Below are 22,309 nucleotides of genomic sequence, written 5' to 3' on the forward strand. Positions count from 1 at the left end.
CCAAGGGGATCAGAGCCCCTGGTATGGCTGGGCAGATACAGTGACATTCTGATATATTTCTTTGGGCATCCGAGCTGGATGTACCTGTGTGTGCTGCTGTCACCAGGGAAGAGCTCAGAGCCCTTACAGGGGCAGAATGCCTTGGCTGAAGCAGACAGTGAGTAGGGTTGTGGAAGGTGTAGTATGAAGGAGCTCATTGTTCTGCAACATAAGACATGAGTAAACATGTAGTTATTTGGCTTTGCCTGGTGAGTTTTGTCCATGCTGTAAGGAAGGCCTCATTTTTTGGATGTTTTGTGCATTTGACTGTGAGTCAAAACCCTGAGTCAAGTCTTACTGCAGAAAAAAAATCTCACTGCTAATGGTGAATTGTGCTGCATACCCATGATCCACCCCAAAGCCTGTCTTTGCTGTACAAATAACTGCTTGTATGTATCTATATGGGGGGAAAAAACCTCACTTGCAATCACAGCAGCCTAAACCCAACTTATTTTTGATGCTGCAATTTGTTGTTTAGGGTGCTAAGGAAAACAGTAGCGTCAATTAACCACGGGGAAACAATTAGACCAGTCAGTGATCACAAGACCACAGAAGAGGGGAAAAGAAATGCAGAAGTGCTTTACTGGGGAGATGAAATGAGTGATATGGAGCAGCACAACTCCTCCCTGTGGCAGGGCAAGCACAGTGGAAAGGGGCCTGGACTGGGACAGAAGGAGCACCATCCATGGGATTGTGGCTGGGAAAGGAGGAAAGGGGCCCGGGAGAGCCATGATGGTGCTGGTTTTTGTCTGCTGCCTCTGTGCCAAAGCTCCTGCCTGGCTTAGGGTGACCCGTGAATTAATACAGTGAACTTTTTTACCTCTCCATGTGGTTTTCTTTGCCTTTCTTTTCCAGCAGGACCCACCAGACAGTACTGCTGGCACCAAAAAGCAGCACTCAGTTTTTGCTGGCCTGTCCTGCACATGGTGCTGTGCATTGTTTAAATGTCCCTGGCCACTTACACTGAGTTCTAACCCGCCTGTCATCGCAGTATCTGGGTGACAGCAGGGGACTGTAGGGCAGGGATCCGATTTGAGCTGTGTGCATTATTTACATAGCTGTTTGTATTATTTACATTCATCACTAATTATATGGGAGCCTTGAGACAGGCTGGGAAGGGGAAGTGTGTCACTGCTGGGGATGGGATCTTGCTGCCGGGCTGGAGGGCACTGGGAGCTGAAGCATTTGCATTTGATGCAGGCATGCACCATCCCATCCTGCTGCCAGGGTGAAGCAGAGGGTGCTCCCACCCCTTTGGAGTGTTCGGAGGTAAAGGCTGCAGGGATGTAATTTCCATCAAACCTACAATTTAATCCTTCCTGTCCTATGAAGTTATCCTGGCAGCATCCCCTTGTTGGGGCTGTGCAGAGGTGATGAATCGTATTCCTGGGGGCTGCAGAGGAACTGGTGGTTTTTGTCATTAGGACAAGTAAAAATGCAGCCAGTAAAGGATTATTGAGGTCCTGTCCCACAGTAATCACACCCCAGTGGGATGATGTGACTCTGTCTCACTGCCCTGATGAATCACCAGGGCTGGGGAGGCAGGGAAGTGGGCTCTGTCCCATTTTCATCCTAAACAGAGATTTATTTGTTCCACATACATTGCTTTTTAATTATTTTTTGCAGAACCTCAGATGCGTGTGAGCTCGTGGCAGCCTGGCTGACAGCTCTGTGCGCTGCCCATCCCCCCTTTTCCAGGCTGTTTTGGTATTGGGGTGTGATGGTGGCTCGGGGACGTGCAGCCCTGCTGCAGAGAGATTTTGCACAGCTCCATTTTCTCCTGAGCTTACTGCACTGGGCCGTGTTGGTGAGGCAGGGCTTGGCTCTGCTCAAACCTTGCGTGCCCTGACGCACGGCCTCCGGCGCCTCCAGCCGCTCTCCGCAGCCTCTGGCTCCGCTCCAGGGGTGGTTTATGGCCCTGCCCTGGCACGAAGCCTCAGCCAGGCAGGGAATGGCAGCATGACACGGACATGGCAGTGCCTGCTCACCCCCGCCTTGGCTGAGCAGCCGTGGGCAGCACTGTGTCAGTGCCCTCCGTTCATCCAGGCAAGGTTGGCACCTCTGGTCACAGGGATGATGTTGCTTGTGCTGGACCAGCTGAAATCAGGGAGCAGAGACCAGGCTGCAGAGCTGGTGTTGAACCCTGTGTTGAGGGTGGCACCCCCATCCCTGCTCCCTGGAGACCCACTGTGCCATGTGGCTTTTCCCACCCAGCTGGCTCTGGTGCTCTTCAGGGGGACAGGGGGGCTGGGGATTTACTGGAGTGCAGCAGCTGCTCTGGTCTGACCCCTGAGGAGTGGCTGAACCCCCTTAACCTGCAAGACTTTTCCAAAGTTCCTTTTCCAGGGAATTAACATGGCAGCATTATCAGCTGCAGCCTGATACGTGTGAAGTTGTTCCCATCCGAGGAGAAGGTCTCCAGTGTCACCCTGATCGTGTGTCAGCCCTTCCCGCTGGCTGGGCGGGTGGGATGGAACACTGACCTCACCAGGGAGGGACATGGGGCACTATGGGGGTCTCTTGAACTTCAGTTTGCACTTGGAAGACTCATCACCATTTCACAGACAGGGATTTGGGAGCACGGTGAGGAACACGCCCCAATGCCTGGGATCTCCAGTGATGGTCCTTGACTCCAGGCTCGTGTCCAAACCCATGCTTATTTTTCCTTATTTTTCCCTCGCAGAGCTTCAAGCTCTGCCAAGAAAATGGGCAATGGCCCCTTGTTCTGGCAAATGGCTCCCCATGGCTGGCTGCAGTCTGCAGATACTCTGTACTACATGAATCCCTACTTTTTTTGTAGGGGAGACCAACTGTTCATGGGGACCCCAAAATCTCTGTGTTGCAGGGTGAGTAGGGGCTGGCTTGGGGGCAGCTCACCCAGGGCAGCAGCTGCTGCTCACTCAGGCACTTCTTGTCTTTCCTGGCCCTCAGCACTGTAAGTTAACACTCCACAGGCGGGTCCAAAGAGGATTTCAACGAAACCTGAAGCTTGGGGGGAGAGATTATGCTGCAGAAGTAGCCTGGGAGACTGTAAAATATGCACTCCCACAATCGCCAAAGAAGGAACTGGATTTGCTCCTTGGGGAGCAGGGTCATCCCTGGGCTCAGTAATAGTGTCTGAGGGGGGAGATTAATGCCTTGAAGATGGGTCACCCCCTTCCATCTCAGCCCAGCCCTGGCTGAGCCTCCCCAGGACTGCGGGAGTGCTTGCTCTCCCAAAATCATGTGTCTTCTGGTAGGTCACTGCTTTTTGCAAACCAGGTTTAGGACAGATGTCAGTGAAAATAGCCCCAGCACAGCTGACCCTTTGCTTACATGAAGCAGTACCTGGGAGAGTAAAGGAATAGAGTGGCCTTTCCAAAGGCATTTGTGCTCCCCCATCACCCTCTGCCTGTGCCCCAAGCTGAGAGAGCTGCTGGCAGCCTCTCTTCCACAGGGTGCTGGTCTGGGGTGGGATGGCCCATTCCAGGACCTGTAATGCCAGGAGCAGAGTGGAATGCTGCCTTGTTTTGGGTGGTTTGCTGGTTTCTGAGGCAACTGCATCTATAGACTGACAAGAGCCAGGCTGGGAAAATGGCTCATCCCAGGCTCATCCCAGGCTCATCCCATCCCATCCCATCCCATCCCATCCCATCCCATCCCATCCCATCCCAATCCACAGGGCTCAGAAATGCTCTGACCTTCCCTGTGCTGGCATGGTGGGTGTTATGGGTGAAGGCTGTCTCTTGCCCCACCAGCCCCCTGCCCTTCCCAGGAGCTCTTCTTGTGGGGCTTCTGATGCAGCTAATTTAAGTCTCTTGACATCCTGGTGAGAAAAGTCAGAGTGGGGGTCTCCACTCTGCTGGGGCCTGCAAGTGTGCTCACCTTTGGGATCAGGGGGTCTGGAGAGGAACAGTGTCCCAGTCCTTCAAGGTGTCACTGCCAAAGTCCTGCTGGTCCTTAGCAGGGTCCTGTACCCAAGGTGCAGCCCTGGCCACAGTGAACACAATCCTCTCTTTGTCTCCCATCATCGTCTGCCCTCTTGAGCTGGATCTGGAGGAGTGTGGTGGGGTGATGCTTTTGGGGGCAGAGCTGAAGGAACCCCACGAAGAGCTGCTTCTCTCCTCCCTTTTTTGCCCATCTCTTTCTTTGTGCAGTGTGGCACAAGCCTTGATCTTGGGAACTCAGAGAAGCCATATGTCAGCACCAAGGAGATGTGGCTTCAGGTACCAGGGCAGTCAGTGGACATGTGGGATCCTGACTCAGGGGTCTAGAGATGGTCCTGGCAGCCTGCAAGTGACAGACTGCAGAACAGGCTGAAAGGGACTGTCATCAAGCGAAGGAGAGATGTGCCACTGCAGCTCAGATGCCCGCTGGGGCTGCTGCCACCCTCTGCACAGCCCAAACTCCGCCCCTCGGGGCTGCCTCCCACTCCCTGCTCTGGATGCAAATCCAGATCCCATACAATAAGTGGCTTTGGGTCTGCACCAGTGTCCCCTGGTGCCTCAGTCCCTTTCCAGCGAGCTGTCACCTGCCAGCAGAGCCTCTTGGGCTGGTGTCCTCTGCTCCCTAGGCACTGATGCTTTAACATGTGGGTGAGCACCAGTGGGGTTGGGGTCAGTGCAACCCCACAGCTCACCTCCCTTTGCTCTCCCAGGACCAAGCTGCTTCCTTACCCTGCCCCTCTTGTCTCCTGCAGGCACGTACCAGGGCCAGTTCACCAACGGCATGCGGCACGGCTACGGCGTGCGGCAGAGCGTGCCCTACGGCATGGCCTCCGTGGTGCGCTCCCCGCTGCGCACATCCCTGTCCTCCCTGCGCAGCGAGCACAGCAATGGCACCCTGCCGCAGCAGGACTCGCCCGCCGCCAACCCCGAGAGCCTGCCCCTCTCGCCCACCATCACCCGCGGCGGCTTCGCCCTCAGCCTCTACGCAGACGCCGAGGCCGGCAAGCCCAAGAAAGGGGGGCTCTTCCGCAGGGGCTCCTTGCTGGGGAAGCTGAAGAAGTCCGAGTCCAAGTCATCCCTGGCCAGCCAGAAGAGCCGCGTCAGCTTCCTCAAGAGCGAGAGTGGGATCAGCTCGGCTGCCAGTGACGCCACCTCCACTGTCAGCCTGGGCGAGGGCGCCGAGGGCGAGGAATACACCCCCTTCGAGTCCGACATCGATGCCACCACCACGGAGACCTACATGGGCGAGTGGAAGAATGACAAGCGCGCTGGCTTCGGCGTCAGCGAGCGCTCCAGCGGGCTCAAGTACGAGGGCGAGTGGCTGGACAACCTGCGGCACGGCTACGGCTGCACCACGCTGCCCGATGGCAAGAAGGAGGAGGGCAAGTACCGCCACAATGTCCTGGTCAAGGGCATGAAGAAGCGTGTGATACCCCTCAAGAGCGCCAAGATCCGGCAGAAGGTGGACAGGAGCGTGGAGGGGGCTCAGAGGGCTGCGGCCATCGCCCGGCAGAAGTCAGAGATTGCAGCATCCAGGTGGGTGCTTGGAGCTCCAGTGCCCAGGTTCCCGCGGTGATGGTCCCCATCCCTTGTGTTCAGGAGCTATCCTTTTTCTCATCCCCTCTCCTGTCCCCCTGCAGCCCTGGTCCAGAGGGGACGTGCTGGACAGCAGGAACTGTTGCCAGCCCTGGCACTCAGCAGGACAGGGAGCATCCTGATGCTGTGCTGGGCTGTCAGAGCTGCTGGGCATTGTCGGGGCAGCATGAGAAACAGTGGGGTTTGATTGTGGTAAATCCAACAGGCTCGTGAGCAGCAAGGTGTGTCCCAGACAAACTGGGGCTGCAGCAGAACACAGCTTGGCCCTGGCGTGGCTCTGTGGGGAGTTTGTGGGATGCATTAGGGTTGTCAAGTTTAGCAGCTGAATGTAATTGCTCCACTGTCCCTCCTGGGATGGAAGAGAGAGGAAATAAGAGTGGCTTCAGAGTCTGCCTGGAAAGGGCAGGGGAAATTCTCCTCCTCCAGCTCACATCCCTGCCTGTGTCTGAGCTGTGTTGGCAGCATGCTCCCCCTGAAGCATTCCTGCCAGTCTCAGAGCCAACCCCGCAGACAACAGAGATCTGGGAGGCAGGGTTGGAGCCTTCACTTTTCTCCTCTTGGGGAAAGGTGGTCGTAACAGTCCTTGAGGTTTCACCTGGCCTCTCCAAGAAATCCTCACCCTGCACAGGCTTTGCTCAGCTGCTGGGCAGTGGCTGTGACTCCACGGCGGTCCTGTCTCACTCCATTTAATTCCTGTTTTATTATCAGTTACTTCATTATCAAGTAGATGGGGGAAATAAATGAGGAGGACACCTATTCCCAAACCCCATTCTGCTCCTTGGAGAAACCCCTGCTTTACTCTCCTGGCAGCCATTTCTTCTCCAAGCTTTTGTGGGGAGCATGACTGATTGTTTTTTAACAAAACCCAGTTGCCTCAGGGACGGGTGGAGAAAACCCAGCAGGATTGCAAGTGAAGCTCCATGCAGGGCCAGCAAGGATAAAAATAACAGGCTGGGGTGGTGTGGGGCCCTGGATCCTCCTGGCAGGGCAGGCTCAGCCCGACACCAGCTTTGCTGTGCCCGGGAAAAGCGTGTGGCCACGGCGTGAATAAGGAGGCTGGAGCTGTGAATGCTGCTCCCCGAGAGCTTGGCTGTTTTACGCAAACCTCTTTTTATTATACACTATTTACACTTTGGATCAAAAGCGGCTCTGCAGTGTTTTCAATCAGGGGCTGGAATGCACCCGCTGCCCTGGCGGGGACTGCATCCCTCCCCAGTGCGGCCGGGGAATAATTTCCTATTAAGGAAACCTTGGAGCTGGAGGAAGTAAGAGTGGAAGCTGGTTTCCTCCAGAGAGTCCTCAGCCAGCAGACCCTGCAGTGGTGTGGCTGCTGGGCAGGGAAGGGATCGCTGTGCTTGCTGGCAGTGTGGAACCCCAGTCCTGTTCCTGCGGCACTGCTTCCAGCTGAGCTGGACCCGCTGGGAAAGGGGAATTCAGGCTCCCCATCCTGTAAACTTTAGCTCAGTGTTTCCATCAGTGTTTATTCCTGGTGTGTGTTGCTCAGGGCAGAGCCACTCTCTCTACCTGATGCCTTTTGTAAATCTGACTCGTGCTCTTCTCCCTCCTCCTTTCACCTCAGATCTAGGGTAGAGAGTAAACCTACATCATTTTTCCTGGAGAAGGTCCTTAGTTTAAACCCCAGCTCTGCTACCACCTTTTGCTTTGGCCTTGAACCTTGCCTCAGTTTCCACACCCAGGGCAGAGTAATTGTGGACAGATTGTGAAACGGATTATTACAGTTTATAGAAGGGCTGCACTATCATTAGCACTGCTGGAGCTCATAACTGTGAGGTGGAGCTTTCTAGATGGAGCCTTTACATTTCTCCTCAGATGGCAGTGTGCCCCTTACCCAAAAAAATGCCTTTGAGGCTACACCCATCCTTTCCTGGGGGAAGATGTGGCATATCTGTATGTAAGATGATTACTAGGCACTAATTACTAGGACACAGCAGGTGGGCTGTGCAAATTCCCAGCTACCCCTGCTCACCTGTGCTGTTGTACATGGATGTTTGAGCTTCATTTGCGTGTAGCACTCGGGGGAGCCCCTTGCAGAACTAAACTGCCCTAACATCCAGCCTTCTGCTGTCTGGGGGTGAAATGCCAGGCCAGATTTCTCCCTTTTGCACCATAAAAGGCCCTTTAGGGATAGAAATTCCGAGGAAAACAAGCCCAAGCACTCGAAGCTGCCTCGGCCAGTTGTGCCACAGGAATCCCAGGCACGTGCTGAGCTCTGGGGTGCACGGCTGGAGGCTGTCAGCAGCACTGAGGGGTGCCCTGTCTGTGAGCTTTGGGCTGAGAGCAGCAGCAGCCAGGGATGATGGTCAGTGTGGTCACCAAACCTCCCCTGTCCCATGCTCCGCTCTGAGGGTGTCTGAGCCACCAGGCTGGTTCACAGCTCCTGTCCCACCTGCTGTTTCACTTTGGGTGTTCCAGCCAGGGCCGTGGGCAGAGCCAGCTACTGCCTGTCCTACTGCCTCTCCTGCCCCAGCAGTGCTGCCCTGGCCTCCTCAGCTCCCTCCTGAATCCTGCTGGGTTGGCAGTGCAGCTGCTTTCCCAGTTGTGCAAGAAGCTGAGGACATCTTCTCACTGTCAGCTGAGGGAATAGCTCTGTTTCTCATTATTTCAGTGAAAATCATTTGGCATGGGGCCATGCTGTCCTGAGCAGCCCATCCAGCTTCACCCCATGCAAAGCCCATTGGTGCTGCTCGGATGTTGGATAAAAAACCCTGGGCATGCCTATCAACAGCTCTGGAGATCAGCTAGAGGCATGGAGCTGACGGAAGCTGCAGTATGAATCCTCACCCAGGCTGCTCTCGCTCGGGAGAAAAGTCACCTTGGGGCACAGCCTCTGTGGCAGCTGATGGATGTGGCTTCACCCCTGCCCAGGGGTAGCCACGGATGGATGTGGGGTTAAGACACACTGTCCGGTGTTCATTATCTCTGCCCTGTACTGCTGGTGCTCCAGGACTTGTCCTGCTGTGATCCCAAGGGACTCCTGTCAGAGCTAGGACACGGCTGTTCCTGCAGTGCTAGGTGAAGGCACCTGCTACATCCCTCCAACCTCCCCTTTCCCACCATCCATCCTGACTGGGGACTCCTTTGAAAAAAAGTTGGGGTGGCTGGGAAACACAGGGAGGATGTGGGATCACAGCTGGGGCTTCACCTCCCTGGAGCTGAAGTAGACAAACTGGCTGGAGGACTGTGAGGAGGGGACAGCTGCCCTGCAGTTTTATGGGCACACAGGCTGGTACAGAATAGAGTGCTTTGTACCCTGGGTACTTGATGATCCTTGTGCTTCAGGAGCAGCGTGTGTCTGCCTGTCAAATGGGGATGATGGTCCTGTGGAATACAGGGAGAAGAAGCATGAAAATGGTTGGCTTTCAGCTCTTCAGAACAGATGAAAATAAAATAAAATAAAACAAGATGAAGGGAAGGACTGTCTGCAGGGGGAACCTTTGATTTTTTTGAAATGTGTGCTCAGTAACTGGGCAGCTTTTACAGGGGTTTTCCTTCTCTCTGGTGCTTTTTAAGGACAAAATGAGTGTAAACATTGCAAATCCCACCTCTGTCCCACTGCAGCAGTGTCTGACGTGGTCTGCTTCTGCACGTGGTTGTGCTTCCCAGTGACTTGGACCAAAATCAATGGAGGGACTTGGCCATGTGTCCTGCAAGGCACGGGTCTGGCCAAGGTCTGAGGTCCTTTGACGGGTGCACGCCTGGCAGTAACACCTCAGATATATCTGCCAGATGTCACGGGATCAATAGGGCAGCAAGATATTAGAGGCTATAATGGCTGCTGGGCTTCACCAGTTTGTCCTCGTGTGCTGGCCCTGTAGCCCCTGTGTGGTTTATGCCTGGAGAGTGCAACTCCAAGTGAATATATTTTGGATTTATTTTTGTTCTAATGTAATATCTGTAGGTATCTGTAGGAATTTCTAGACTGTGTTCTGAAGTGTGGGGCATTAATTCCTGATTCAGTGGTGAGCCTGGGCTGTGCCAGGAGTCACACAGGTGTGGCTTCCCCACCACCGCCACGGGCATTGTTCACAGTGTGAGCTTTTGCCTTGTTTTGAAGCCTAAGTTGGTTTTCTATCTGTACCCATGACTTTGGGGCACATCTTAGCTCTCACTTCAAATAACAAGAGCACTTGACAGCTCCTGTATCACTTTCCAAGCCTCTTCTGCCTGGCTGCATTCCCGGCAGTGTCGCCGCTGTCTCCCTGTGCTCAGCATTTCCAGGCTGCGTGGCCGGGCAGCAGCGAGCGTCTCCTTGGGGAACGCGGGTGTGTGGTGCAAATGACGTCCCAAAATCGCTGGAGTCAGCAGAGGCTCCTGACTAAATAAGGGCAGGCAGAGCAGGGCTTTATCAGTGTGGCCTGAGTGTGACAGCTGAGAGCTGGGGCTGGGGCAGCCCACGCCGCTGGGGCTCGGCTGTGTGCTCCCACTCGGAAGGTGCTTTATTTGGCACAGCTCTGCCCTTGTCCCCACTGCTCTTGGGGGTTCAAGCTGCTGGTGGGGAAAGTGGGCAGCCAAAGGGATGACTTCCCGAGGCACCTCTTTGATGAGGTGTGGTGTATGTCTAGTGCAGTGCTGGGCTGGTGGCCACGGTGGCCTTGGCGCTCCTGGGGCTGATAGCACAGCTCAGCTTCCCTGAGGCCAGATATCAGACCTGGGATTTTAGGTCTGTTGAATCAGACTTGGGATTTGCTCTGAAAAGCTTTAGGATTTTTTTTAAAATGTGCTTTTAGCCAGAGGCAGAGGCATTAGACACTTCAGGAGTTCAGCACATTCCCAGACCTTTAGGTCTAAAGCTGCAGGAGGGCAGGATGCTCACGGCCACCCTGCGAGAGTGGGCAGCAGCAGCAGTGGCTCAGGACAGTCCCTGCCAGGACAGGCGGGAGCAACTGATCCTCCTCTGCTCTCCCTGCCTCACAACCTCTCTGCTCCAGGACTCCACACCTCTGTATGTGATGGATGGGTGTGTAATTAGGAGGCAGCAGCAGGCAGGAGATGGGCAGAGCTCTTCCCAGTGCTGGGTGGGTTATTGGCTGCTGTTTGCCAGGGAGGGACACAGGAGTTGGGAGCAGCATTTCTGCAGCTGTGTGATCAGACACCAAAGATCAGAGAGTCACAGCCTGATCACTCAGGGGGCTTAAAAGACAAGCTCATGGAGGTGCAGGGGGGCTCCCCACAGGATGCAGTGGAAGGGTCACTCCTAGCAAGATACAACCACACCTGGAGGCAGTGGAGTGGCCTGAGCTGAGCACAGCTCCTCGATGGCTGGGTATTCTGGCTGCTTCAGGAATTCTGGCTGCCCAACAGCCCCCATAGTGGAAATCTGCATCTCAGTGCTTCCATGGGCAGGGTTCAGAGAGTCACTGTGCACATGGACAGGGAGAAACAAGGGCAGCCACACAGCTCCTGCTATAGCTGAGTGCCAGGACACAGCATTGAGGGGATGCTCCTCAGTCCTGCTGTCCCAGTAAAGACACTTCTCACAGAGCTCAGTGTGTTTATAAACAGGATAATCTTGTTTCATCACCCTTGGTTAATAGAAACCCAGTTTCTGGCATCTATTTCTGCACCAGCTGAAGCCCAGGGCTGGGACTCTCCCACTTTCTGTGTGGCACAGCAGTCTCCAGCTCTGCAGAAATATTGCTGTTTTCAAACCTCTGCCTGATCCTTATTCCACTCATCCACTGGAGCCATGCAGGGAGAGGGCTGTAGGGTTTGGGTGAAGTCTTCTCTGTTCCTGATCCAGTGTGGCCATGGGGACAGCAAGCCCCAGTGCTGGGGTCCAGAGCCAGGATCAGACACCCACCCCAGCTGTGGGACCCCCACCGTGTGTCCCTCCACACAGGGGGGCTGTGTGTGAGGCTCTGTGGGCAGGAGGGATTCAGTGTCACTGGGTGAGGGATGGTGTGATGCCTTCACCCCTTTCTTCCAGCCCTCTCCCGGAACAGCCTCATCCAGGCTGGCTGCAGTTCCAGCACTGACACATTTTTGGCCCACCATGCTCCTTACACGGGATGTGCTCTGACTCTGGAGGAGGGTGCACGGCTTTATCTGTTTTCCACCCACCTCACATGAATTTCCTCAGGCACTTTCATGCCTTATTAGGGTAAGAGGGAACACACACGTTCAGTAGCTCCAAGGAGAAGGCGTCTGCTGGACAGCACACAGCTTTCTCCAGGGCTTCCTGGGTTATCAGGGTTGAGGCAAGCAAGGCTATGGCTTGCAGGGATCCCCTCAAGAGCAGCGGAGATGGGATGGCAGGATGGCAGCCCTAGGGATGGGTACAATTCAGATAGCCAGCCAGGCAGGGAAAGTGGAATTAGTAGGCTGTTCATTCCAGCCTTGTGGGAAATCCTTATCTCTACAGCTTACAAACACAGAAAGGGAAAAATGAAGTGTGACTTTCATCTGCAAAAATGACTGTGGAAAATGATAGTGTCTCATTCAATTGATCTGCTGCTGCGTGGAACAAGAAGGTTCTGACTCCCATCCAAATGCTTGGAGTCAGCCAGCAGGGAGCTGGGCTTTGAAATCATCAAATTCAATCATGCTTTGCTCAGAGGTTATCATCATTTCAGTGGAATGTGAAATAGCCTTATCTTGAAAAAGAAATAATATTTGAGTAAAACGTCCAATTTAAATAGAAAGCCTGCAATGCAGAAACCTTCCCTCCTTCTGGAGGAGGGGCATTTTTTTCAGCTTGTCCTGGTGCTGAGCCAGAGCCCTTTGGCTTTCTCAGTCCAAGTTTTTTCATTTTTCTCCTGCAAAGCCTGATGATTGTTCAGTGAGGGTTGGCAGGGACCGGGTGTCCCGTCTGCCTGGGTGCACTCAGCAGCCTTGGTTACAGGTGCATGGGAGCTGCAGGCACTGAAGTGTGGGATGTGGACTGGGTGCCCTCACAGCTCCCATCTCCCTCTCTTCTTTCTCTCGGACCTCAGAACTGTGAACATCAACTCCAGAGACTTAGAAGGCTGGGAGAGAAAGGCTCCTCCTTTAAATTTTGATAAGTAGTTGGGGTTTGGGGCAAATGCAGTATTTTAAGAAATATGCCTTCATTTTCCTAAAAAAAAATCTGCTTTTTTTTTTTTTTTTTTTTTTTTTTTTTTTTTTTTTTTTTTTTACTGGGGAAAAATCCCCACAAAACAGATACAGCAGCTCCTCACTCTTTTGGTTTGGATTCATGAAATCTAAAAAGCGTTTGATTTAGAAGTTGCTAAAAGTTCTGGTTGAAAAAACCAACAAACTTAGAGTGAAAACACAGACTTTCTGACCCATTTTAGTGCTGGTGGATCAGGCAATCAGGTAAAACACACTCCACTTATGGATGCTGTGTGTTTGGCACAGCCTGGGGCTGGGCAGCAGATCCTGGGTCAGGCAGGCTCCCTCAAAACAAATGTCTGCTGCATCCCTGGTCCTTCTTGGAAATGGGAATTCCAAGGGCAGGGCAGGGAGCAGCCCCTGCTCACTCAGTGCAGGTGCAGGCAGGGAGGCAGGAGCACACCAGGGATGGAAAGGCTGAAGAACCCTGATTGCATATGTCCTATAAAGATGTTTTGATGTACTTGTCAGTGGGATAACCCGCTCCTTTCATCTTGCAGTAGTACCTAATTAAATCAGAGTCCCCAGGGCATTTGCTGAGCCCCTTTGGTAATAGTGTCCTGGAAGCTGGAATAAATCACTGGCATTTGGGCATAGCCCCAAGGCTGTGCTGCTCTGAGGGACTTGCTCCTGCTTCTCTGGGCTCCACTCAGTCTGCACCCAGAGCAGCAGAGTGGCCCTGAAAACCAGGGGGAGAAGGAGAGGGTCCAGCTGGCAGCTGCAAATCCCCCTTCTCCCCTAAGATATCTCTGTGGATGCTCTCATGAGCTGCTCCCAGCCTGACTGTGCTGGCAGGACAGGCTCCAGAAGGGCCAGGAGCTGCCTGTTCTGCTTGTCTGAGGCCGGTGCTGTGTCCCTGGGCTGTGGTGCCATCCTGGTTCCAGCAGCCCTTTGAGCCGACAGGCTCTGTCTTGCTCTGCTCCATTTGGAGCCAGTTCTGAGCAGCTGCCGGCTGCATCCTGGGGCTGTGGGGGAAACAGAGAGCAGCTGTGGGCTGTGCCAGCCCCAGGGGCTCATCACAGCCCATGGGCTCCCGTGTGGGCTGGCACAGCCAGGCCTTGATGACCGCTGGCCACCCGGTCCCACAAAGCTCCCAGAGACAGATCGAGCAGATCCTCTCGTACGCGGGGCTGGGGTGAGTAAGTTGTGATCTTATTGAAGACAGCTGCAGATCTGTCTGCCGAAAGATTAATATCACTTTAACTGTTCCAAGGGGAAGTATCCCTCAGTGAAAGATGCAAGTGGCTCAGAGCTATTTGGGGCTAAGGATAGCATTTCAGTATTTTAAAAATTCACCAAGTAATCATAAAGGCTGAGCTCGTTAGGTGGCAGGGAGTTCTGCCAGGCCTGTGCTCCTAAAGCACTGTACAGAAAGGGATGCTTTTCTCTGGGCTGAATGGCCTGGTCATGCCCTTTCTGTGGAAGGAAGGAGAAAAGGTCTGATTTATTCAGCCAAGTAGCCTGAGCATGTACAAAGTGCTACCACTTCTGTGTAAGTGCTGGCACTGAGGAAAAAGCCTGGGGCATCTCATGAGCTGCTCTGCAAGGTCAGGATGGTTTCTCTTCTTGGATTTCTGCTTCGGTAGTATGGAGGTGTTTCCTTTAGGAGGAAAATTGTGTTGATTTATGCTTATTTCACAATTTAGATCGCACCTTGCAGGTGCAGAGTCCATATTATAAAGCAGCAAAGGTTCATGCACCCCAGGAATGTCAGAGTGGAAGTGGAGTGGGTAGATTCATGTGACTGATGGAACAAAAAGAGCAAAAGGAAGGTGAATGGTACAGCTGTCTGTCAGGGCAGGACACCCATGGGATGGGACAGACGGGTTTGGCTGTGGGCAGGGACAGTGGCATGAGAGGTGGACTGAAGAGGCATATTCAGTCCCATGGGCTGGTTACAGGCAAATGAGAGTAGCAGAGTTTTGCTGGTATCTGCATGCAGGTGGAGGCAGAGGGAGAGACACAAAGGAGATGGATTGGGACTGAGCAGGAAGAAAGGGATGCTCCAGCCATATAGGTGACACAAGTATGAAGATGGTGTGTCAAATGGAGAAGCCAGAAAGTTCTGTCCTAGTCAGGATGTAGAATCATAGAATTCTGGAAGGGACCTTTAAATGCCATCCAGTCCCAGCCCCAGCCCAGGTGTGTGCTGGTCAGGTCTGAGTCGTCTTGGCCTTCACAATGTGAGCACAGAAGGGACCGTGTTGCCATTAACAAAAACGCTTCTCCAGCTTTCCCTTGATCCCTTCTGAGTGATCTCCCTTCCCTCCCTTCCTGCCAAGACAAACAATTATTTTAAGTTTCTTCAGAAGGACAGAATGATTCCTGCTGGATGCTGGAGTAGGGATTTGGCTGGGAGTGGAAAAGCCAGTTTCCAGGAGAGAGGAGTTTAGCAGAGGACTCTCTTCCTAGAACTGACTCATTAATTACTTTTGCTTAATGGTCTTCTACACAGCTCCTAATACCAAGAATGGCAACAATCATAGAATGGGTTGGGTTGGAGGGATGTTCAGTTGGTCCTTGCTCAGGGTTTGCTGAATCAATGGGAGAAGGGAGACCCTGGAGAAGGAAGGACAGTGCTGGACAGGCCTGTTATTCCCCTAATAAGCAAATGTGAAGGTAGACAGCTGAACTGTTCCCCTATTTCTAGCTGCAAGGTCATTGCTGCATCCCCAGGCACCTCAGCCCTGTCTGGTATTTGCAGTATTCCCTGCTAATTCCAATTTCATTTGCCGTCTAATCCAATGTGGATGTGCAAAACCACATAAACTGTCCAAAGAGATGGGCGTGCTGGCTTGGTTTGGGCCTCACCTGTTAGCACGGTGCTCAGCTGTGGCTCGTGTGTCCACGGGGGATTTTAGCAGCAGTTGGAGGAATGATTCAGGCAGTGTTTCTGGGAGATGGCCAGGAAGGACAGGAGTGGTGCTCTGTCCTGCCCTAGTACAAAAACGATTAGAGCGTTAGAGCCATGCCAGAGGAGCAAATGAAGCAGCGTTTGCATTTAACCCTCCCGTCCTGCTGGGGTGTGAAGCCTGGCAGCTGCCGTGATCCAGCGGGAGGCAGTGGCAGCAGGGCTGGGACAGGGGCTGCAGACATTGCCCACATGCCTCCCCTCAGCTCGGCACCGGGCTGCTGCTCCTCCTTGCAAAGAATTCACTGGAGCTATTTTTAATAGCACTGCCCAGGGAGATGGCTCAGAGTGCAGTTGGGAAGTGCTCATCCTGGCAGTGCTGCCTTTTGGGACAGGGAGCGCTGGTGTGGGTTTGTAAAGTCCCCTCTTTGTGTTTATTTCCTCCAGCTGGATGTGTTTATTGTTCGTGGCTCATTTTCCAGTGCTGCCTTGAAAAGGGTCTTTGGGATTCTGCTGCTGGCTGCTCTAAAGCCTCATGGTCTCTGTTTCAGTTTCCCGCTGAGCTCCTCTATCTCCAGACTTCTCCTCTGCTGGTTTTTGCAGGGGCTGTTTAGTGCAGAGGTACTGGGAGCTGACAACACAACAGCAGTAAATAAAAAAAAGTGTGGCCCTGATTAAAGTGTGCCTGAATAGCATCAAATTTATCAAGGCTGGCATTTCCTTTTTGTGAAAGCTCATTCTGCTTTTTGAGAAGATCTTAACCTTGGAAGAAATTTTTCCTCTTGCACGTTTCACTTCTGAAGTTTGAAAATCACCTTCCTGACACCCTCAAACCTCCCTGGGCTTTTTCTTTCCTTAACTCCTGCTCCTCGCAGACCCCAGGCCGTGGGATGGGACAGGCTCTTGTGCTGCGTGCACTGGGCTCTCCCAGGGCGGCTGGCGTTTGTCTCCTGCTTTGCTGCCAGGGCCAAGTTTTCCTCTGTGCTGAACTCCCAGGCTCTGCCAGCCACATGGATAAATAATAAATTCAGGGATACTCGAGGCCAGTTAGATGTTATTGTTATGGCTGGCCCCTTTCCTCTAGGCTGGACTTTGTCACAGTGCTATTAAACCCTCAGCATGGGTTTTTTGGAGGGCTCTGAGCAGCACTGCCTTCCCAAGGTGTGCTGGGGATGTGCAGCTCAGCCAGGGAAGATGTACTTAAGACACCATACCATGTCTCTGAAAGCCAAGCATTCATCACCTGGCTGCTGCCATATAAATGATCTCAGCAAGGGAGGGACCCAGCACAGGGCATCAGCATTCCTGCTGAGGCCAGGCTGCTGGCTGGGAGAGCAGTGCTCTCCTGGGATGCTGACAGGGCCAACATGTGGTCTGCTGGACGTGCCAGATTTGAAAATGCAGCTGTGTTGACCATAGCCCCCCACAATCAAACACTTCTGGATGACTTTGCAAGCAGGGGGACAGGAGCAGAGGTCAGCTGTGTCCCACAGAGTGAGAGGTGCCATGGGAGCAGTGCAGGATGCCAAAGTTGTGCTGCTCAGCTTCTTGTCACCGCTGTGTGCAGCCCGGGAGCTGCCCCAGAGTGTCCCTGGCCTCACACCCCTCATTGTAGAGCCCTGCTACCCCTGAGGCCGTGGTGTCTCACAGTGATGGCTCAGCTCCCCACCACCCAGAGCGTCCTCACTGAGCCTCTGCAACCCAGGCTGGATCTTCTTGGTCTTGCCATCTCTTCATCTGCAGGAATTGCAGCCAAATAGCATCCAGCAGTTTTTCTAGAGGAAAGCAAAACTCCAGCAGGAGAAAAGCATAATTGGGAGCTACCTCGTAACCTCCATCATCCCCAGGCTGTTCTCTTGTGTTGTCCCCAGGTGCTGGGAGAGGGCTGAGCATGCAGGAGCCATCTGCACCCACTTGGTGACATGTTCAGCTCTGTCCTTACTAGTGAGAGCAGACCCCACCTCTAGTGCACTTCAGACTACTTCTTTGGGAGCTACTTGGAGGAAAGCACTTGCCAGGAGCTGCCTGCTGCTCCCCCAGCTGGAGCCAGCTGGCTGATTGTCTGGCTGGGAATTGGTCAGGATAGCATCTGCCTGGCTCAGAGAGCAACTGAAAGGGAGAATTTTATCTCTTGATGGTGAATCTCATCCTCCAGAAGCAGCAGGACAAAGGCAGAGCCTGGAGCATGTCCTGCCAGGATGAAGAGCTGGATCCTCCCTTTGCAAGCCTCTTCCCTGGGGCTGGCGCCAGGCAGGCTGTGTGCCCCAGGCACAGCACACCCAGCCCACTCTGATCCCCCAGGCATGGAGAGCACAGACTCATCCCCCCTGGCCCCTGCCAGATTTTAGTGGAATTAATCACGCTGATTATATGTTACCAAAAAAGGAGGTGCTTTCTCTGTTCAGAACTGGCTCAGACCCCCTGCTTGCAATCAGCAGCTTAAAAATGCTGTTTTCTGCCTCATCATGTCTCTGGGTTTTTCAGGAGCTGTAGTAATTTTGGATAAAAAGACCAAGAATGACTGCAATCCCAGGCAGCTCAGCCTGCAGAGAAAGTGGGGAGATAGATAACATGTGAGTGTGGGCAGGGAGGTGAATCATGGCTCCAGCAGAGTGGGATGTCATCCCAGGGAGGGACAGGCTGAGCCACAGCAGCTCTGCACTCTCTTCTCTATCGCAGGCTCTGAAGAGTGTTTTTGGCCCCTTGTCAAGTCACACTGTTGCCTGTATCAGATGGGATTGATGCCCTACTTTTAGTTCTTTCCCTGGAGCTAATCAGAATGTCATACGTGTGCATCTTCTCTCTTGTAAGGGTCTCAGAACAGCATTTCTATCACCTTTTCATTGCACCTGTTGAGTATTCAGACTTCAGCTTGTCTTGTCTGCCTACTTCATCTTAGTTTAATGGGAAGGAATCAATCCTTATTTCATGACTAACAGTCCAAAAATTCCTCTGGAGTGTTTTCACTGCAGGAATGAGAACTGCATCTTTCCTCCTTTTTTGTCCTAAGACATGACCAGATACCAACCTGAATCTGAAAAGGACTCATCAGACACCCTACGACCACAGTAAAGGTTGTAATTTGGGGTGAATTGGTGTTTGAGGAATGCTAACTGCTTATCACACAAAAATATGTGGATTTGTATGTGAAACAGGGAATATGGGGAGCCTCAGAAAATATGACAGTGAGAGCATGGGGAAGGCAGCTCTCAGCAAGACTTGAGTGTTACAAAGCAGCTGCATATACTGTGCTTCACCCGCTCTTATTTTTAAGGTGCAACCTTGCTGTTTGAAGTCACCTCCTTCCCAGACTGTGAGCAGCTGGGCTGTAAAGCCAGCCCTGCTTTTAGCAAAAAGATCACAGGGCCCCGAGCATGAGGCATGTGAGGAATATGACAGCTGGCCAGTAAAATAACTCCCATAGCCTGTAGCCCTATGGAGCAAGGAGGAGATGTGCTGGGAAAGAGTGGAGAGGACTCAGAGAGCCAAGCTGAGAGGGAGAGAATAGCTCTGATGAGGTCAGCCCCTCAGGCTGCAGTGAGTAAAGGAGCCCCTGGACAATGCATGTTGTTTGCTGGAGAGCTACAAGAGAGAAATTTGGGGTAAAACCTGTCTTATGTGCTGAGCAGGGGCACACTGCCTCTGGCGAGGTGCAGCAGCTTGGGACTGGTGATGCACAGAGGAGTTCAGCCACCAAAGATGCCTGTGTGATGCCTCAGTCATTCCTCTGAGCAGCACAGCAACGAGCCCGTTCTGCAGCACCTGCTGCCTCACTGCAACACAGGAATGCGCTCATATTTGCAAATACACCTGCCCTGTTCCCTACGTGCAGCCTTTCCACCTTGAGTATCTGGGCTCCTTCCTCGTTGAAAATCTGCTCTTCTCTCCCTGAGTGTAGGGTTTTGGGTAACGTGGGCAAATTCTGAGTGCTGTTATGCCAGATGGGCTGATTCAATTTTGGTGCCAGCCAGTGTTTGCTGGGTGAGCTGCGATGACCTTGGCTCAGAGAGCGCTCACTGTTTTTCCCTCTTCTCTCTGCAGGACGGCTCATGCCAGAGTCAAGGCTGAAGGGTCTGAGCAGGCAGCTCAGGCAGCCAACAACGAATCGGGCATAGCCAGAATGATGGCCAGGGAGCTCTCCCCAGACTTCTACCAGCCAGGTAGGATCAGAGGCATCTGCCAAGAGGGGTCTTGCAATTTCCATGGGGAATCTGTTCAAGTGCTTCACCCACTTTGTAATTCCACAAGTTACCCTGGTGTTTATCTTAAATCCTCTTTTGCTCAATTTCAGCCAGACCCTTGCCCTGGCTGATTTGCTGTCCTCCTTACACCACTGTTTTACTCACTGTGTTACCATAGCCTGGAGAAAAAACCCACAGCTTCTCGACTTCTCATGTTTTTCCACGCACCAAAGCCCTCAAAACAACAGGCAGGACAGGCAGCAAGCTTGGGGCTATCTGCAGTTCTCCTGTAGATACATCCCTTGTGGCTTTTTCTTGGAACAGTGTTGCACATTGACTCACAAACCCATATCCTGTGGGGCCTCAGAACAATCAGACTCTGCTAATTAGGGTCTGTAATATCCTATAAGAAAGCAGCTAATACGAAATACTATTTCCTTGATTCTCTATTCATTTGTTAGCATCACTGCTAATTATTTGGCTGGGAAAACACTTGGGAGGATCCTTCTGTGAGACCAAGCACTGAGGATTAGTAGATGGGAAGTGTAATATTAGAAGCAGCATTGTGAATGCCATTACCTTTCCCTGGACTGAGTTAGCTAGAGATATGCTCTTCTTGGAAAACTTCCCTTTACAGAGAGGGAAGGTAATAACAGAGCAGAAAATAGAATTCCAGGAGCCTACATTTTCATCCTATCTTTCTTATTATCTGGCTTTATTGCCTGGAGTGAGTGTCCCATGGTTACTGAGGCAAGATCAGAAGGGACTATCACAGCAGCAAAACTGGGGGTAGAAGTCAAAGGTTAACTCGTGCTCAGCAAAACCTGACACCTGTCCCTGCTCTGATTTCGGTGTCTCTGCATCTCCTGTACCACACCTCGGCACAGGGCACACAGTGGGAAATGGGAACAGCTAACAGCTGGTGCCTGGCTGGGGAGAGTCGTGCTGACAGTTTTTCCTAAATTCCCTGTACTCTCACCTTGTGCTGCACCTACAAGCTGGGGAAACACCTTGCTGCAGGGCTGCCCCTTCCTCCCCATCACCCAGCAAGGCCCGTTGGAGCTGGCTGTGAGTGGGGAAACACCAGAGCACCTGGGCACGGGCATGAGCCAGCCTGTGGCACTTCATTTAACAATGGCTTGATCCTCACATAAGCCCCCCAGCTGCCACTCACAGCTCTACATTCACCCTTTGCACACTGGGGTATTTATAGCACAGAGACAAGGGAAACTGGAATTCCTGAGTGGAGGTTTTGGACATCTAGCTAGATTATTTTTTCCAGCCATGGCAATTGAATGAGACAATTGAAACAGTCTCTGTAAAACACTTGGGGCAGCCTGACCTCCACTCCTGGCTCCTCAGGTGCTGGATCCTCCTGCTGCTGTTATGTAGAGCCTCACTTGGGTCCTGGCCTCTCTTAGTGGCCTTCTAAGCTCCTGATGCATGTTATTTTTCTATGATTCTTTTAAACCTCTGAATTCCCAAAGTGCACAAGAATATGTCTCTGCTTGCATGGTTGCACCATCCAGGAACAAACAGACAGCAGTCCAGCCTTGGATTTTGCTAGGACTGAGAGCTGCTGGTCACACAGCCAGGAGAGCCTAGCAGTGTTTGGTAGCTGTATTTCTCCCTGCTATCCTGGCACATAGACCATGCTGTGTCTGGCAGAGGCAGTCCTGCTCAGCAAGCCTCATATCCCTAGTAACTGTTGAGCCCTGGATTTCAGTTAGGGTATCATCCCTAGTAACTCAGAGGAAAGGATGTAAGCCAAAACCCTTGGTGAAATGTGCTGGGAGATGAAGGTGGGGAGGTGAGTGCGTGCCCTCCAGGCAGTTGGGGGATTTTGTGTTGTAAATTATTCAGGAAGAGAAGAAAGCAGCAGGAGAGAGCAAGGAGCCTGAAGCTGCAGGCAGCCTATTTTGGGGAGTCTGAACAACTGTTGGAATGGCTTCCAAATAACTCACTTGGAGCCAGAAATAAATGGCCCTGAATGGGTCACCTGCTGATTGACAGGAGTGTGCAGGAGGAGCAGAGCAGCTAAAATCAGTGCCCTCCTTTCCTCACTGCCCCTCCAAGCAGAGGCATTGCCTGCATGGACAGGAGGTAGCAGTGTGCAAATCATATCATTGACTTATGAGAGGGAAAGGAGCACCAAGCCAAATTTCCCAACCAGACTCAGGTCTGCATCAGTCCTTGAGATGGAGGAGATGAAGGGAGGGACCTCAAGGCAGCCAGGGATGGTGTGGCTCCAGGATCTGTGTCATTCAGGAGCACAGAGCAAGCCCTGTACATCTGTACCCCTTCGCATCACTGGGGTTCAGCAGAATGAGGCCAGAGGAGGTGCTTTTCTTCCAAACAAGCTGCTCTGTGACCTCACACAGCCCAGTAGGAGCATGATGCTCTTATTCTCACTTGCTATGAGCATCATGGTGATGTGTGGGGACCCTTCTCCCAGTGTGTGGAACACTGTGGAGGGTTGTTATTCCACAAGATATTCCCACTTTTTTGGTGATGCATTTTGGTGGATATCTTCAGTGCCAGGCTCTGTCTGAATTCCCCTGACCCAGGCTGGGCTGCAATTTGCAGTGGGGTTAATAAGAAGT

At 52.6% G+C, this 22,309-nt stretch overlaps 1 protein-coding gene across 1 annotated transcript in view; it reads left to right on the forward strand.

Moving 5' to 3' along the window:
• The window catches only part of JPH2 (junctophilin 2), a 31,843-nt gene that overhangs the window by 3,340 nt on the left and 6,194 nt on the right, over positions 1-22,309 (forward strand). Inside the window, exons 2-3 of the mRNA XM_082292875.1 lie at positions 4,718-5,501; positions 19,567-19,685. Coding sequence (XP_082149001.1) covers positions 4,718-5,501; positions 19,567-19,685 — 903 coding nt within the window. The remainder of the gene's footprint in view (positions 1-4,717; positions 5,502-19,566; positions 19,686-22,309) is intronic.

This window comes from Coloeus monedula, assembly GCF_965178545.1.
Source record: "Coloeus monedula genome assembly, chromosome: 17".
NCBI classification, from domain to species: Eukaryota; Metazoa; Chordata; class Aves; order Passeriformes; family Corvidae; genus Coloeus; species Coloeus monedula.